We start from the raw sequence: 18,969 nt of genomic DNA, 5'->3' as shown, positions 1-18,969 counted from the left end.
CTAATGTCAGCAGAGTTTTGTATAGTGCTAAAGGATGTTGTGGGTTACAGAAGGACATAGATAAGCTGCAAAGCTGGGCTGAGAGTTGGCAAATGGACGTTAATGTAGAAAAGTATGAAGTGATTCACTTTGGAAGGAGCAACAGGAATAAAGAGTGCTGGGCCAATGGTAAGATTCTTGGTAGTGTAGATGAGCAGAGAGATCTGTGTCCATGTACAAAGATCCCTGAAAATTACCACCCAGGTTGATAGGATTGTTAAGAAGGCAATACAGTGTGTTAGATTTTATTGGTCGAGGGATTGAGTTTCAGAGCCATGAGGTCATGTTGCAGCTGTACAAAACTCCACTTGGAATATTGCGTACAGTTCAGTCCACTGCATTATAGGAAGGATGCGGAACCTTTCGAAAGGGTTCAGAGGAGATTTACTAGGATGTTGCTTGGTATGAAGGGAAGGTCTTATGAGGAAAGGACTTGAGGCTGTTTTGGTTAGAGAGGAGAAGGTTGAGAGGAGACTTAATTGAACCATATAAAATAATCAAAGGGTTAGGTCGGGTGGACAGTGAGAGACCTTTTCCTCGGATGGTGATGGCTAGCACAAGATGAACGTAGCTTTAAATTGAGAGATGATAGATATAGAGTTGAGAGTGTGGTGTGGTCATTGGATAAACATGTGGATGAAGATGGAATAGTGTAGGATAGATGAGCTTCACATTAGTTCCACAGATTGGTGCAACATTGAGGGCGGAAAGGCCTGTACTGTGCTGTAATATTCTATGTTCTGTGGTTAAAATCAAACTCAAACTAGAAAGTGAATGCTTGTAATTTGTTTAAAAGAATTTAACTATTCGTGAATTGTTCCAGACACACCCTCTCCTGAACCTGTCATGCTTTGTCCTTCTGTTTAGAACTATATTCTTGATGAGAACTGTGCACTTTCCACATTGAGTTCAGTCAGCTTCAGTTTACCAAGCAATGTGATGTACTTTCTGATTTTCTAGAAATCTAATGTCGTGGCCAGGAACTCAAATTTACCATCCCAATCTCTCAAAAAATGAAGTATTTTTTGTGTAGTTCGAGATGTCCCCAAGAACGACATGTTTAAAACTCCTTCGAAAAGGGCAATTCTCAGATGTTTAATGTGGTGAGGTGTATGTGGCTCTCATGGTCACCACACCTTCCATGACTTTTTTTATTCACTCACGGGATGTGGGCCAGCATTATTTGCCTGCCCCTAGTTGTCCTTGAGAAGCTGGTGTTGAGCTGCCCTCTTGAACCACGTAGCCTAGTGTTTTCGATATAATCACCATAGTCTCAGGAAAATGGGGCTGTTCTCTCATTAGAGACAGATGAATGGGGGTGAATTTAACTTGATGGTCATCACATCTCAGATAAGGGATCATGTCAAGACAGTCAAATCTTCATCGTAACCTGAGCCAGTGCAGCAATATAATCTGTGCTGTTGGCATCACCCTGCATGACTAAGCAACCATCCAGCCAACTGAACTCCAAATTCTGAATGGGTAGGAATGGATTCAGTTGAAAGCAGTCCCACCCAGCTGGAAAATTGTGGGAAGATTGTGCTCACTTGTGTGAAATCGTTAAGCATGAGTCACTATCATAGCGTCATAGAGACCACAGCACAGAAAATGGCCCTTCTATCCACCACTTCTGTGCCTGTCAACCACCTAACTATTCTAATCCCATTCTCCATAGCCTTGAATGTATTCGTATCACAAGTGCATGTCTAAATACATCATAAACGTGAAGTTTTCTGCCTCTTCTTCTTAAAGGCTGTGAATTCCAGATTTCCATACCTTCTGGGTGAATAGGTTTTTTTCTCACACCAGCTCTAAATCTTGTGCTCCTTACCTTAAATCCATGACCCTGATAAATGATCCCTCCATCAAAATGAAAGCTCCTCCCTGTCTGCCCTATCTGTGCATCTCCTAATTTGTACATCTCAGTCATGTCCCCCTCAATATTCTTTGCTCAATGAAAAACAAACTGTGTGTTCAATCTCTCTTGCAAGCTGAAACTGTTCAACCAGGCAACATCCTGATAAATCACTTCTGCACCCTCTCTAGTGTTGTCACATCCCACCTATAATGTTGATTCCAGACTGCACACAATACTTTCTCACTATCACCCAACCAATATTTTATACGGTTTGAGCATATTCTTCTTAAACTCTATGCCTTGGCTAATAAAAGTAAATATACCATATGCTGCCTTAACCACTTTATCTACCTTTCCTGAAATCTTAAAGGACAGCTGTAAATGCACACAAAGATTCCTTTTATCATCAATGCTTCTCAGGTTGCTACCATTCATCAAGCGTTCCCTTGCCTTTTTTTGCCCTGCCACGTGTATCACTTAACATTTATTTGGATTGAATTCCATTGGTCACGGATTAACCCATCTGACCAACCCATCTATATGCTTTGCAGTCAAAGGGTATCATCCTCGCCATTTACCACAAATTTTTGTATAATCTGCAAATTTACTGATCAACCCTCGTACATTAAGTCTAAATTGTTGACTAAATGTAAGCAGCAAGGGTCCCTACATTAACAAATGTGGAACCCAATCGAATTTCCATTTGGACAAACATTCCTTAACCATTTCCTCACTTCCTGTCACTTAGATGTGGATCTAATATGTCAAATTTTCTTGAATCCCTTGTGCTCTTCCCTCTGCTATCAGTCTCCCATGCGGGACTTCAGCAAGGTTTTTGATAAAGTCCAAGTTGGCTACATCAAAAGCGTTGACTTCATCTACACACCTGGTCATCTTTTCAAAAAATGTAATCAAGTTGGTCAGATATGACGCCCCTTAACAAAGCCATGCTGACTATTCTTGACTAATCACATCCTCTCCAATTGCTGATTAATTCTGACCCTCATAATTGTTTCCAATAGTTTCATCATCACTGAGATTAGACTGACTGGCCAATAGTTTCCTAGTTTATCCCTTGCTCCCTTCTTGAATAAAGGTGCCACATTGGCTGTCCTCCAGTCCTCTGGCACCAATGCTGTGGCCAGAAAGGAATTGAAATATTTTGCAAATTTCCTCTGCAATTTTTTCCCTTGCCTCACTCAACAACCTGGGATACAATTCAACCGTCCACTCAGAATCTCCTCTCTGTCTATGCTAATATATTTCATTGCATCACAGACTTCCCCTCTATTTTGTATAAGCATATCATCTTTCTTACTCATTAGTGAACCCCAACTCAAAGTATTCATTTAGAGCCCTACCTTGATCCTTTAGCTCTGTCACTAATTATTGCTAAGGTTCTTAATGGGCCCTACTCTTTCCCTCATTAGTTGTTTTGCATATACATTAAGGATAATGAGTTTGTTTTTATTTTACCTGCCATTATCCTTCATGTCCTCTTTTAGCTCTCCTTATCTTCCTTCTAAGTTCCATCCTGCACAGTGTATACTCTTCTAGGGCTTCTGCTGTTTTGAGCCCTCAGAATCTGCCATAAGCCTCCCTTTTTCTCTGCATTCAATGCTATATGACCCACGATATCCAGGGTTCACAGGGTTTGATGGCCCCACCCTTTGTCTTTGTTGGGACATGTAACCCAGTTTTTTTCCATGTTTCCTTCTTGAATATATCCCACAGTTCTGAGACCGACTTACGTGAAAGCATCTGCTCTTAATACACTCTTGTGAAATCTGATCTTATTAAAATTTGCCTTCTCCCAGCTAAGAACCTTGATTTCAGGCCCCTCTTGTCCTTTCTATGACAGTCTTGAATCTAATGGAGTTGTGGTAGCTGCCTTCAAACGCTTTCCTACTGATATTTCAACCATTTACCTGGCTTCATTTCCTAAAATTTCCTAATCCTAATGCAGGGATTGCCATTGTTTTGTAGGTCCTTCTATGTACTGGCTTAAAAGCTGTACTAGATGCATTTTAAGAAGTCTGCTCCCTCTAAACCTTTTCAACTCTGACTATGCCAGTTAATGTTGGATAGATAGCTCACAGTCACACATAGTCAAAAAGTCATAGAGATGTACAGCATGGAAACAGACCCTTCGGTCCAACCCGTCCATGCCGACCAGATATCCCAACCCAATCTAGTCCCACCTGCCAGCACCCGGCCCATATCCCTCCAAACCATTCCTATTCATATACCCATCCAAATGCCTCTTAAATGTTGCAATTGTACCAGCCTCCATCACTTCCTCTGGCAGCTCATTCCAAACACGTACGACCCTATGCGTGAAAAGGTTTCCTCTTGGGTCTCTTTTATATATTTCCCCTCTCACCCTAAACCTATGCCCTCTAGTTCTGGATTCCCCCACCCCAGGGAAAACACTTTGTCTATTTATCCCATCTACGCCCCGTATAATTTTGTAAACTCTATAAGGTCACCCCTCAGCCTCCGACCCTCCAGGGAAAACAGCCTCTGCCTGTTCAGCCTCTCCTTACAGCTCAAATCCTCTAACCCCAACAACATCCTTGTAAATCTTTTCTGAACCCTTTCAAGTTTCCCAACATTTTTCCGAAAGGAAGGAGACCAGAATTGCATGCAATATTCCAACAGTGGCCTAACCAATGATCTGTACAGCTGCAACATGACCTCCCAACACCTGTACTTAATACTCTGACCAATAAAGGAAAGCATACCAAATGCCACCTTCACGGTCCTGTTGTAATCTGAGGTAACCTTCTTCGCTGTCCACTACGCCTCCAATTTTGGTGTCATCTCCAAACTTATGCTCGCATCCAAATCATTTATATAAATGACAAACAGTAGAGGACCCAGCACTGATCCTTGTGCCACTCCACTGGTCACAATCCTCCAGTCTGAAAAACAACCCGTCCACCACCACCCTCTGTCTGCTCGCTTTGAGCCAGTTCTGTATCCAAATGGCTAGTTCTCTCTGTATTCCATGAGATCTAACATTGCTAACCAATTTTCCATTGGGAACCTTGTCGAATGCCTTACTAAAGTCCATATGGATTACATCTACCGCTCTGCCCTTATCAATCCTCTTTGTTACTTCTTCAAAAAACTCAATCAAGTTTGTGAGACATGATTTCCCGCGCACAAAGTCATGTTGACTGTCCCTAATCAGTCCTTGCCATTCCAAATACATGTATATCCTGTCCCTCAGGATTCCCTCCAACAACTTGCCCATTACCAACGTCAGACTAACTCGTCTATAGGTCCCTAGCTTGTCCTTACCACCCTTCTTAAACAGTAGCACCACATTAGCCAACCTCCAGTCTTCCGGCACCTCACCTGTGACTATTGATGATACAAATGTCTCAGCAAGAGGCCCAGCAATCACTTCTCTAGCTTCCCACAGAGTTCTAGGGTACACCTGATCAGGTCCTGTGGATTTATCCACCTTTTATACATTTCAAGACATCCAGCAATTCCTCCTCTGTAATATGGTCATTGTCCAAGGTGTCACCATCTATTTGCCTACGTTCTATGTCTTCGATATCTGTTTCCACAGTAAATACTGATGCAAAATACTCATTTAGTATCTCTTCCATTTTCTGCGGCTCCACACAAAGGCCGCCTTGCTGATCTTTTAGGGGCCCTATTCTCTCCCTAGTTACCCTTTTGTCCTTAATGTATTTGTAAAAGCCCTTTGGATTCTCCTTAATTCTATTTGCCAAAGCTATTTCATGCCCCCTTTTTGCCTTCCTGATTTCCCTCTTAACTATACTCCTACTGCCTTTATATTCTAAGGATTCATTCGATCTATCCTGTCTATACCTGACATATGCTTCCTTCTTTTTCTTAACCAAACCCTCAATTTCTTTAGTCATCCAGCATTCCCTATACCTACAGGCCTTTCCTTTTACCCCAACAGGAATATACTTCCTCTGGATTCTCTTATCTCATTTCTGAAGGCTTCCCATTTTCTAGCCATTCCTTTCCCTGTGAACATCTGCCCCCAGTCAGCTTTCGAAAGTTCTTGCCTAATACCGTCAAAATTGGCCGGATTGGATAGTGAAGGTGGCATTTGATATGCTTTCCTTTATTGGTCAGAATATGGAGTATAGGAGTTGAGAGGTCATGCCGCGGCTGTACAGGACATGGGCTAGGAATGTTGCGTGCAATTCTGGTCTCCTTCCTATCAGAAGGATGTTGTGAAACTTGAAATGACATCTGTGGTGCTTCTGATTTGTGACTATTCTAATCCATTGGAACTTTGAATTTGTGTTTTTATGCTGTGATGTGTTTTGAGCAGCCAGAAAGCTGGCTGAATTGTCTTACTGCACTGGTCACCAAAATACTTATAATTGAGGATGATCAAATCAGTCATGACCTCATCAATTGGTGAAACACTCTTGATGGGCCAAATGGTCTATTTCTGCTCCTGCATCTTTATAGTGTAATTTTTTGTCTGAAATTGGAGTTCAGGTGCAGTCATTAAACATTTTGTCTTTGGATAATATAATGGGTCCAGCAGGCAATAATTTTTCTAGCTATGCTCGTTCAGTAAAGTCTCATTTCTAAGTGAGAATTTGTGGATTGAAGACTAAGTCAGAAAACTGAGCACAAAAATCTCGGCTATCATCTCCGTGCAGTGCTGATGGAGTACATCACTATCAAAGGTGCTATCTTTCAGGTGCAATGTTCAACTAAGGCCTTTTTAAAATCCCAAAACATTACCTTGTAGAAGATTGGAGGAATAACGCCATTCTCATTGTCAATATTTATCTTTGCACGAACACATTTAACATATTATCTGGTTACTTTCACATTGATTTTTCCAAGAATGTATTGTGTGGAAATTGGCTGATGCATTTCCTATTTTTCAATAGTAACTGCAACTCATTCGAAACATCTTTCCAGTATCTATATAATGAATCCTTCTCAGGATCTTGTATGTTTCATCAGGATCACCTCACATTCTACTAAACTCTAATGGGTATAGGTGCAATCTGCTCAACCTTTCTTCAGACAAAGTTAAAAATCGCACAACACTAGGTTATAGTCCAACAGGTTTATTTGGAAGTACAAGCTTTCGGAGCGCCGCTCCTTCATCAGGTAGCAAGTGGAGCAGCATCATAGGACAGGGATTTTATTGCAAAAGATCATCATGTTATACACTGATGCAATATATTGAAGAAGCCTACATTGCTGTTAAGTCTTTCATCTTTTAGAATGGGCTGCAAGTTTCAATTCATCAATATGTAAACCCCAGGAGGTCTTTCAAGTCACATTCCCGAGATAACTTTTATTAAAAAAAATGACATCTCAGCTCAAACAATGCATTAAAAGGTTTGAGGTCGGAGTCTGTATGTATTCCAGTCTTGGGTTAGACTGGTTCTATTTTCAAAGTAGGAATTTATAAAATGTCACATGGATTATTGAAAATATTGACTGCTTACAGATTGTGTGCTTTTACTACAACTACTTGTGATTCATGTACCAGAACACCCTATATAGCTCTGTGTTTATTGATCTTTACCACCCCGCAACCTAATTAGTATTTTGCTCCACTAATTTTCTTGTTAAATTGACAGATACACATTTTTCCGTCTTGCACCAAAACTTCAAATTATTGCTCAGTCTCTTCACTTGCTTCTATCACTTTGCAGACTCTCCCTCCTCTTGACAACTTACTTTCTTGTCTTGATTTGGAGATGCCAGTGTTGAATTGGGGTGTTTAAAGTTAAAAACGACCCAACACCAGGTTATAGTCCAACAGGTTTATTTGGCAGCACTAGTTTTCGGAGCGCTGCTCCTTCAGGTGTTTGTGAAGTATAAGAGCGTAAGACACAGAACTTACAGCAAACGTTTACAGTGTGATCTAACTGAAATTATATATTGAAAAAACCTGGATTGTTTGTTAAGTCTCTCATTTTTTTAGAATAATCAGTTCTTTTATATGTAAATCACAGAACTTTTTAAAAGTTACATTCTCAAGTGCACTTTAACAATTGGTCTCATGTTAGCCCAGATAATGCATTGGAGGTGTGAGGTGCCGTGTGTGAGACTGTCTATGCCACAATGTTCAGACTAGTTCTAATCTAAAAAACAGGTTTACAGACTCTTACATGGATTCATGCAGTTTTTGAGCAAAATAAAATGTAATTCTGCAAGTACAAGTTCACCCCACAAACTTGTGTGTGTGCGCACCTGGTTGTAGGTGGGGGAGATTTTGTGTGTGTGTGTGCATGCGTGCATGTGTGTGTGTTTGTGTGTGAGCGTATGAGAAAGAGCTTCTGTATGAGAGAGAGGATCTGTTGGAGTGTATCTGTCTGTCTGTGTGTGTGCGTCTATCTACACAGCAAGACACTGTAATGACCTCCTCAGGAGACAGACACGAGCTGCAATCGACAGTGTACCCTTTGTTGTCCAGTACTTCCCAGGAGCTGAAAAACTACGCCATGTTCTTCGCAGTCTGCAACACATTGTCAATGAGGATGAGCACTTCGCCAAGACCTTCCCCACACCTCCACCTCTTGCCTTTAAATGATCACTAAACCTCAAACAAATCATTGTAGCAAACTGCCTGGCTTTCAGGACAACGCCATCCAACCTTGTCACAGTAGATGCTGCAAGACGTGTCAGAGTGTCGACATGGATACTCCATTACGCGTGGGGACACCTCCCACCGTGTACGTGGCAGGTGCACATGTGACTCAGCCAACATTGTCTATCTCATACACTGCAGGTAAGGATGCCCTGAGGCATGGTACATTGGCAAGACCAAGCAGAGGCTACGGCAATGGATGAATGGACACCGCACAACACTCAACAGACAAGAATGTTCCCTCCCAGTTGGAGGATACTTCAGTGGTCCGGGACATTTGACCTTGGACCTTCGGGTGACCATCCTCCAAGCGGACTTCTGGACAGGCAACAACGCAGAGTGGCTGAGCAAAGTTTGGTACCCAAGAAGATGGCCTCAACCAGGACTGTGGGTTCATGTCACACTACAGGTGACCCCATTGCACGATACACACATACACAGACGCGTGCACACAAACAGATACTCCTACACATGTACTCCTACAGGACCATATACTCACACAGACACCTCTCTCATACACAAGCTCTCTCTCATACGCTCACACACATACACACTCCTACACTCACTCTCACACATGCACCCTCTCTCAGGCACTCATAACCACCCCCCCCCCCCACACACACACCCATGTGCACATACATACATGAGTTTGTGGGATGAATTTGTACTGGCAGAATTACATTTTTGCTCAAAAGCTGCATGAATTCATGTAAGATTCTGTAAATCCATTTCTTAGGTGAGAATCAATCTGAACAATGTGGCACAGACAGTCTCACACAGATCACCTCACACCTTCAATGCATTGTCTGGGCCAATTGTTAACGTTCACTTGAGAATGTATCTTTAAAAAAGTTCTGTGATTTTAATTTGAAAGAAGTGAAACCAACATGTTCATTCTAAAAGATGAGAGACTTAACAAACAAATCAGGTCTTTTTCAATATATAATTTCAGTTACATCACACTGCAAGCTTTTGCTATAAATTCTGTGTCTTACGATCTTATACTCCACAACCAGTGGTCCGAAAGCTAGTGTGTTTCCAATTAAACCTGTTGGACTATAACCTGATGCTGTGTGATTTTTAACTTTGTACACCCCAGTCCACACTGGCATCTCCAAATTATTCAAAAAAAGTCTTATATTGAACCATTGGGGTGAATTTTGAGGGTCTTTGAAGGATTTCATTTTGCTGTTATGTGAATGCAGAGGTAGAGCGGTTGATTTGGGTTTGACAGTCTGTCTTGTAACAACTTGAATCTACAAACAATAGTCCAGTGCATGTTTGTGCTCTTTTTTGCAGTTTTGGCTTGCTGCTGGCTGGGCTCCTCAAAGCCAACTCAACATGTTACCTAAAAGGCAGTTCTTGATGGGATCAGTCCAAGCCAATACTAAAAAGGCAGGTTTCTTAAAGATAATTAGCTGAATAGGAGTTAAGAGGAACAGAATTGCTCCTCCTTACTTTAAGTAGCAAACTGCTGTCAGTCATCCCTCATCCCACACCTCACGATCTCAATCAGTATGTTATTGGGGAAGAATCTTGCTTCAGTATCTGAGTATAAAATCTTTATGGGGCTGAATTACATATTGTAATTTTGGACTTGGGGTCCTCGTGATTTCTCATCAAAATCTTCTTGAAGTGTTTTGTTAAAGCAATGTGTAGACTGCCTGAATTCTTAAATGCTGCTTGTTTGTTTATTAGTCATATTCACCTCATTTCCTAACACTGTTTACTTTACCATCTTTCACGATGTAACATACTGTTTTTGTTTTACTCCATCAGATTGCTAATTTTCCCTTATTTCTGTTCAGTTATAACACTGTGTATTCATTGGTATTTAGTATTATTCATATGGAGGTGGCAGAGGATGGAACAGAAGCAGCAGTATTTCTGGTTTTTGAGGTTAACTACTTTGCTTGCTGTTACTCTATTCAGTAGACAATCACAAAAGTAAGACTCTCAACTTTGAGGGAGCTGAAGCAGCAGATTTCTGTGACCATTGTCTGCCACCTGGGAAACAGATGCCAGAATTTATTTGCATCTGGTCCTCGGTTTCCATAAAATTACTGGAAGCACTGTGTAATGAAATTATAGTAACAGAGTTGGAGTATCTCTGAGAACTTTCCAGCCATCAGGATAGCATTGGTATAGCCCCCTCTCTGCTTATAACATTCAAATATTTGATTAATTATGTGAAATTGTTGTCACATGGAGATAGTTCTCTGTAGCTATTAAACATTTGCGTTGGTTAAGAATTTTTGTGAGTGTTAGGTAATGGGTAAATGTAGGGGTATGGGTGGGTTGCGCTTCAGCGGGTCGGTGTGGACTTGTTGGGCCGAAGGGCCTGTTTCCACTCTGTAATGTAATGTAATCTAATCTAATGTAATCTAATCTAATCTAATAAAGGTTGAAGGATAAGACCAAATATAGCTCAAATAGAATTATTTTGGCAGAATTGCTAGTTGTGGAAAGCTTTATTGTTTGGATATGTGGATCAAAGGGGATAGTTTATGCACTCTTGATGAGGAAACATGATACTTGAGAGTGTAATTTTTGGGCCTTAATATCAATCATTGCTCTAGCTCTAACCTTGATGAATCTAATCGATCTGGTGTCAAGAGCTGACTCTGAACCCATTTCTTTCCCAGAAATTGCAGAACTCAACACTATTTTAATGACTGAATTTTTTTTCACCTTTTGCTTAACATCAAGCATTTGAACTATAATGAGTATATGACCCTTAAAACTTGTGCAATCCCCAAAAACAAACCAATAATATGGTAATTCAAGATTTTATTGAGTTACTGAAGTATGAAACATAGCTATCCTGTGTGACACAAACAGAACATTTCAATAATTACAACCGACTATGTTGAAACTGATGTTACTATATAATTGTTATTGCTTTGTGGCTGTTAAAATTGTTATGACCAAGTTAGTTGGTGCGAAATTGACTTCTCTCTCTATCCCACTGCTGAATTTATAACAGCTGGGTTTGAATTGAAAAGGGTGGTGATATTGCTAATTCAATATACTTGCCTCTGTTGTTCAGTATAAGAAATAAATAAGCACAACTCCTCAAGTAAACATTTAATCAATTGATTTTGTTGCTGAAACTCTGTCAAACCTGCAGAAAATATTAACAAGGATTTAATATATACAAGTCAACCCTACCATTCACTGCTTCGAAAATAAAACACAATCCTTCAAGGATGAAAATAAAAGCAATAAAACACTCCAGAGTATCAGACCTTAAAAGTTGGCCAGCAATCAAGTAAAGCCAAAAAATAATTATTCATGAATTAGCCAAAGGCTTGTTTGCAGCTGAAGAACCACTTTCAAAGCAGCTGATGGTATGGAGGTTTCTCACTGGACAAAGTCTCATGTAAGAGTTTGGATCTCAGAGCATGGAGTAGTCATTGTTTCTGCCAGTTCTTGTCCCACAGAACTTATTTCTTCCTAATTTTACTCTATCTTTTGTCTTTCAGGCAATTCCCACTTGTATCCATGATTCATCTGACACTGTATTTTCAGTTTCAGATTTTCCAGTTCGCCTCATGTTTACAATGGACATGCAATCCCCTTTTCCATCCCCATTCAGAATGGTATGAGGCCTCTCTGCTTCTTCCTGAAAAGAAGGCCTGTACTCTCCCCATTCACCATCACACACACTCCTTTACCTGGCCTAGTTCATCCTTACTTTGAACAATTTCTCCTTTAACTCCTTTCACTTTCTTCAGGCCAAAGGTATAGCCGTGGGTATTTGCATAGGCTCCAGTTATGCCTGTGTCTTGGTGAGACATGTGGAAATTTCCTTATAGTCCTACTTAGGTCCCTTCCCCCAATTGTTTCTCCTTTGATGAGATAATTGGTGCTGCTTCCATTTCTCATACTGAACTGAAAGAAATTATCAATTTTCCTTCAAATTTTCAGTCTGCCCTCACCTTCACCTTTGGCCATCTTTGACACCTCCCTTCTCTTCTGTTTCCATTTCCGGTGATAGGCTGGCCACTGATGTACATTACAAACGAACTAACTCCCACAGTTAATTGACTATGACGAATTCCTGATGAAGAATTTATGCCTGAAATGTTGACACTCCTGCTCCTCAGATGCTGCCTGATCTGCTGTACTTTTCCAGCACCACACCTTTTGACTCTGTACATCCTCGCACTCTGTTACGTGTAAGGACTCCATCTCATTCTCCCAATTTTTTGGTCTCCACCTATCTGTCTGACAATGTCACCTTCCTCAGGGCATCCTGTGAAATATCCATACTTTTACTCAACCAAGGATTCCCTGTTACTGTAGTCAACAGAGCCCATAGTTGTGTTTGACTAATCTCCCGGATTTTAGCCCTCACCTCTTTTGTTCCATCCTCCAACAATGATAGAGTTCACTTGGTCCTCACTTGCTATCCCACTAGCCTCCTCATTCAAAGGTTTTTAAGTTGCTATTTTCATTACCTGTAGTTTCTCTGTTCTGGTAAAGTTACATATTTAATAAGTTAATTTTTGTTCAAGTTATAAATTTGGTGATTAACATCTGTTATTTGGAAAGTCTTGTTAGGAACAACTGAGTAGTTTTGAGTGTCGCTGAATGTTTTAAGATCACTGTGTTGGGAAACCAATGATAGCAAGCCAAACCAAATCAGCTCCACTATTACTGTTTTATAACAATATGTCCACTTGATAGTATCTGTACATAAATTAATGTAACCAGCAAATTACACTATTTGTAATTACACAAATTTGTAATAATAAATTACAAATTAAGTCTACATAACAAAATGCACAAGGGATCTATGGCTTTATAAATAGAGGCAACTTAAACAATAGTTAAAAAAAATGCAAAATTTATATAAATCACTAATTGTGCCTCAACTGGAATATTATGTCCAAACCTGTGCCTATATTTTAGGAAATATATAAGGGCTAGGGGAATTCCAGAAGTAATTTATCAGTTTAGTAGTATGGTGAGAGAATTCAGTTATGTAGAGGAGCTAGAGAAGATTGTTTTGAGAGCAGAGAAAATTAATGAATAATAGGAAAGGAAACTGCTTCTGGTAGAAGGTTTAGTAACTGAAGGAGACAGATGAAGTGTGATAAAATGGGTGTTGCAAGTATTTTTGTCTAAGAGAATGATTTGTTACAATCTGGAATGAACTCTTCAAAGTTTGGTGGAAACAAATTTAATCACACCTTACAGAAAAGAAATTGATAAAAACTTGAATGACTACAAATTGCAGCATTATAAAGCAGGGGGATTTATTGGATACCTCTTTCAAAAAGCCAGCACAAACATGATGGACTGAATGGTCCCTTCATATGCTGTAGGTTTCAATGAGAGACTTTTTTCATGTGTGACTTTGATCAGTGGTAGGCCTAGGAATAAAACTGTCAAGATAATTATGGCTGTCAATCTTTCCATTTTTTTCAAATCATCAGTTGCATGAATTTGTTGGCTATCCATAACTGCAGCAGAAAAAGTAGTAAATTCTTTATTAATGCATATGATAACGAATATTTCACTTGCCTCGGATCATCAACAATAGCACATTAGGTAAAATAGTTTAGTTCAGCATACCTGGATTTCCCAGGGTGATGAGATTAATAGTCAAATCTCAACTTGCTTACATTGCCTGTGTAAATTGAAAGAGGTTCTGGTCCCTTGCAATAGAAGGTGTTTGTGAGCCGCAGTAATGTCACAAGTTGCTTTTCTGCCAGTGCTTATGATGGTTTGAATCCATAGTTGTGTCCTGTGTTTCTTCTTCAAGTGGAGGTCAGTCTGGGAAAAAGACTACTGGACAGCAGTTGGTTAGAGGATATATTCTTGTGCGTACTGGGGACTTGTTATAATAAAGCTCACAGCACCGAGAGTTCTAAATGTGTAAACTTTAGGATCTAAATTTTCTCCTTGGTTTAGAATGAATTTCGATCCGCAAAACTGACTTTTCCACATGATTCCTGTAACCCAAGGAACTACACCTAACTCCTCCTTGAAATCTTTCAATGTTTTGACCTCAACTGCTTTCTGTGGCAGAGAAATCCTCAGGCTCATCATTTTCTGAATGAAGAAGTTCCTGCTGTTCTCAGCACTAAATCTCCTACCCCCTATCCTTCAACGGTGACCCCAGCAATATATAGTTGTATTGCAATTGGCTTTAGTGTGCATGTATTTAATTATAATGTATGCAAGACCAAAGTGGCAATGTATGTCAAGTCAGTATTTAATATGCCAAGAAATTAACTCTCTCTCATGAGGGAGAAACCCAGGAAAAATAGTATGTGAATGCTGCCAGTCCAATTTATCACTTTTGCATTGAATGACGTAGATTGATGTCTTATCTGAACCCTTATCTTCTCACATCCACCAAAATTAAGTTTTGAGTGGGATAGCTCATAGTTTATCTTCCTGCCCCACTAAACATTGAGGACCATTTATTGCCTTCATGCTGATGCTCCTGGGATTAACTCATTTGCAAACTGACCTGTCTAACGTGGCATGCATATCTGACCAAATTGTGAGTCCCTTGTCACCTCATGGTGGGGAGCATCCCCTCCATCAAAGTCAATAGGTGTCTGATCAAGAGGCTGGATATTGGGAAAGCGAGATCTGCTGAGAACCAACTTTCTGCACCTCTCTTCTTGCAAACTATTCCCCTCCCACACTTACCTGTGAACTTGGGCTCCTGTCGATGTTTCCTTGACAACAAACACCAGCTACCCAAGGCAGTGCAAAGCACAAGAATGGCTAATCTCTCTTTGGCAGACCTCAGTAGCTGAAATTTTCTGCGCCCGTTCTTGGTTCTTGGCATTGTCTCACGTTTTTGGATTGGTTTGTGATTTAGTGGGTGTTCCCAAAAAGAGGAGGTATGATGTCTCTTTTCCTCTTTCAGCTAGCTGTCACTACATAATTTTGCTCATTGGTCTCATGAATGTTGTTTGCTGGAATTAGTTAGAATTCACCTAAAATATCCAAATAATAAAAAGAGCTCAGCTTTAAGACTAGATTTTGCTAGATTATATGTGACCACTAAGTTGTTTTTATTTTATTGGAAGGTTGATGAAGATTCATAATGTCAAATATATTGTGTGGTACAGTCTTCAATTTGTGAGATATGATGATTAGTTTCAAAGGAACAAGAAATATGTTCTTTGTGTGCAGCTGAAGATAATTTTTTAACTTATTTGGGAAATGTAAATATTCTGTAATTAACTTATTCACGGCACACTGTGGAGCGGGTAGTACTTGAAACAAGGCTTTCTGGCCTCAAGGTAGGGACTCTGCCACTGCATCATAAGACCCCTCAAAAATTGTTGATGGCTTACACAGCAATTGCATAAAATGTATATATAAAGAGAGATTTAAGAAAATATTTTTTCTTCAACTTTTTATGTATACAGTAGAGTTTACCTGACATTAATTTTCGAGCATGCTTGAAAGAAAGTGGGCATGGCTTCCTTTCATGGGAGTTAAGACAGATTACATTTCCCCAAATTTACAAAATAGGAATGGAAAGTAGATATATGGTCGAGAAATTGATTATGACCTTTTCAGGTGCAAAACCAGCAATGCATAAATAGCATGTACTCCATTGGGAAGGCTTAGGCCAGAGCTTACTGAGTTCTTTCTTCTGCAGTGAGCCTTTTAGTGCCAGTTCAGTCAGTGCATCCAAAGATTGAAAATTATGGAAGTGGAAGATATTAGTGAGGTGAAGGGGGTCCAAACAGAGTAGAGATACACCAGAGATACACTTGCAACAAACAAATCAGTCACCTACTGCTTTGCAGGCTCTGTTGGTGTCACCAGTTGTTTTAGATTGGGCTATTCCCACAGCATTAAACTAATACCTTGCTTATTCTGTGGTTGCTCCATTGTGCCATAGTCATCTTCGAGCTCACGACCCCAGTTTGTTCGTTTGGCAACCCGGCAAGAGATTGCAAGCCACAGTTTAGGAATTCTTGCTTTGGGGTCACCCAAATTTGAGACTCAAGTTTCATTTCAATAATTTCAGTGAATTGTTAGTGCCTGTAGTGTAGCCAGCTTCCTCATTTAAAGGGTGAATGTCTGAGTGCTTGTCTCCTCACCAGTGGCTCTTGAGTAAACAAAAACAGAAATTGCAGGGAAAGTTCAGCAGTGTGTATGAAGGGAAATCAGATTTAATCTTTCAGGTCTGGTGACTGTTCCTCAGAACTTTAAAAAAAAACCTTCTAAAATAAAAAGACTTGCTCTATTTTGCCCGGGTGCCACTGTTTGATTCCATGGAGATACAGACACAGCCTGACCAGTTTACTGGCAAATAAATGTGGCACAAAGAATCAATTTCTTTCCCCAGTCTTCTCATACATAAGTTGATTGTTTTAAAATGACGTGTTGAGATCACTGGACAAAGCATATGTATCCAATGAAGATATTTAACACTGCTGTAACTTGGCAGATAAGGTTTTAATTCGGGAAAATAATCTTTCTAACGTCTTTTAAGAACCAAACCTATCATTAAAGTACTACATGTACACAAACATGGAATGGCATATTACACTCTGAATACTGTTGAAGGCAGGCTAGGCTTTAATTTGTGCCATACACATCAGTATTGCTCTATTCAACTAAATTGACAAAATATTGCACTGACTCTGACTGTGACACATGCATGATTTTCAAGTGTGTCTGACACTTGGTGGTTATTGAATTGTGTCTTGACCACAACCCTAGAGGGATCTTGTCAGTTTTTCTAACAGGGGACAGACAAGCAGGTACAACTTCAAAATTGGAACTTCAGAATACTGCTAACTTCCAGCAAGCCATTGGAACGATGAGAAAATAATTGTAGAGGAACAGAATTTAATTTCCCTTCCATGAAATGACTTTTTGCCCTTTTTGATATCTGTAGGAAATTGCACCAGCAGTTCGAAATGTATAAGGACCAGGTAAAGAAGATGGGTGATGAAGCACAGCAACAACAGGAACAGAAGAGTGATGCACCCACCTGTGGAATCTGTCACAAAACCAAGTTTGCCGATGGCTGTGGTCACATCTGTTCATACTGCCAAACAAAATTCTGTGCTCGTTGTGGAGGACGGGTGTCACTGCGATCCAATAAGGTACGTTGCCTTTCACTTCAGTCAGGAATAACTGTAAAGCTGTAATTGATTAACATTGATTTGATTTAATTTAGATTTAATTGTTACGCACTCAGGTACAGAAGTACAATGAAAAGTGTACAATGTCACTACACATGGCGACCTCGATTTTATTTTGGATTAATGGTGTCCTTCGTTTCATTTTTATCCTGAATATGTTTAACTAATCTTATTTATCAGGTGTAACTTTACTACCCAATTTGTCCAAATCAGACGTTTACATTTTTGATCATTCCGGGCTTGATACAATGTTAAGAGATTTGTGGACTTAATTTTCCACCTTGCACTATACTTGGGTTTGTTTAATCATAATGGCTGAGTAACTCACTGAACTATATTTGCAAAATATATTATTGATCTTTTCCTATGGTGTTCTCTTATTATGTACCCATCCCCCAGAAAAGCGGATGGGTACCTTGGTCCTACACATCTGTTAATAGTTCACCTGAGATATCTGTGTGGATTGGACTGAGTAGGATCTTTAGTGACCCAGCCACTATTTTGTCATGATGTTACTTTCTGCTAAATTTGGGATCAGAAGTGTAATATAGCAGTTGGAAATTACAGGTTACACATTTTTCAAATATACTTTCTGACTTTAAAGGATAATTTTGCAAACTGGTTCTCCTGAGTTGTTTACAGCATTGCTCTATTAAAATTAGGTTTATTAGATTCCCTACAGTTTGGAAACAGGCCCTTCGGCACAACTAGTCCACATCGACCGTCCGAACAGCAACCCACCCAAACCCATTTCCCTCTGAATGATGCACCTAACACTATGGGCCAATTCACCTGACCTACACATCTTTGGACTGTGGGAGGAAACTGGAGCATCTGGAGGAAACCCATGCAGACACGCAGACAGTTGCCAGAGGCTGGAATCGAACCTGGGACCCTGGTGCTGTGAGGCAGCAGTGCTAACCGCTGAGCCACTGTACCACCTCTTTATTGTCACGTACTCTCATGAGTACAGTGAACAGTTTACAAAGTCTCCAGTTAAAGTGCCATCTTACATTAAAAAAAGCTGCCTAGATCTTAGGAATAATTGAGAAAAGGTTCAGCATTACAGTCTCTCAAGCAGGTAAAAACCAAATCATCCGCCAACATTTCCGCCACCTCCAAAAAGACCCCACCACCAGGGATATATTTCCCTTTCCAACCCTTTCTGCCTTCTGCAAAGACCGTTCCCTCCGTGACTACCTGGTCAGGTCCACGCCCCCCTACAACCCACCCTCCCATCCTGGCACCTTCCTCTGCCACCGCAGAAATTGTAAAACCTGTGCCCACACCTCCTCCCTCACCTCCATCCA

The 18,969-nt window shown here is 40.2% G+C and overlaps 1 protein-coding gene across 8 annotated transcripts in view; it reads left to right on the top strand.

Annotated features, from left to right (window-relative positions):
• Positions 1-18,969, top strand: part of rims2a (regulating synaptic membrane exocytosis 2a) — a 973,874-nt gene that overhangs the window by 107,948 nt on the left and 846,957 nt on the right. For all 8 annotated transcript variants that reach the window (XM_043688425.1, XM_043688424.1, XM_043688426.1 and 5 more), the window contains one exon: positions 17,410-17,620. In XM_043688425.1, coding sequence (XP_043544360.1) covers positions 17,410-17,620 — 211 coding nt within the window. The remainder of the gene's footprint in view (positions 1-17,409; positions 17,621-18,969) is intronic.

The sequence above is a fragment of the Chiloscyllium plagiosum genome, chromosome 4 (assembly GCF_004010195.1).
Source record: "Chiloscyllium plagiosum isolate BGI_BamShark_2017 chromosome 4, ASM401019v2, whole genome shotgun sequence".
Classification (NCBI taxonomy): Eukaryota; Metazoa; Chordata; class Chondrichthyes; order Orectolobiformes; family Hemiscylliidae; genus Chiloscyllium; species Chiloscyllium plagiosum.
Note: the sequence above shows the minus strand (reverse complement) of the source record. Positions and strands in the feature narration are given on the sequence as shown.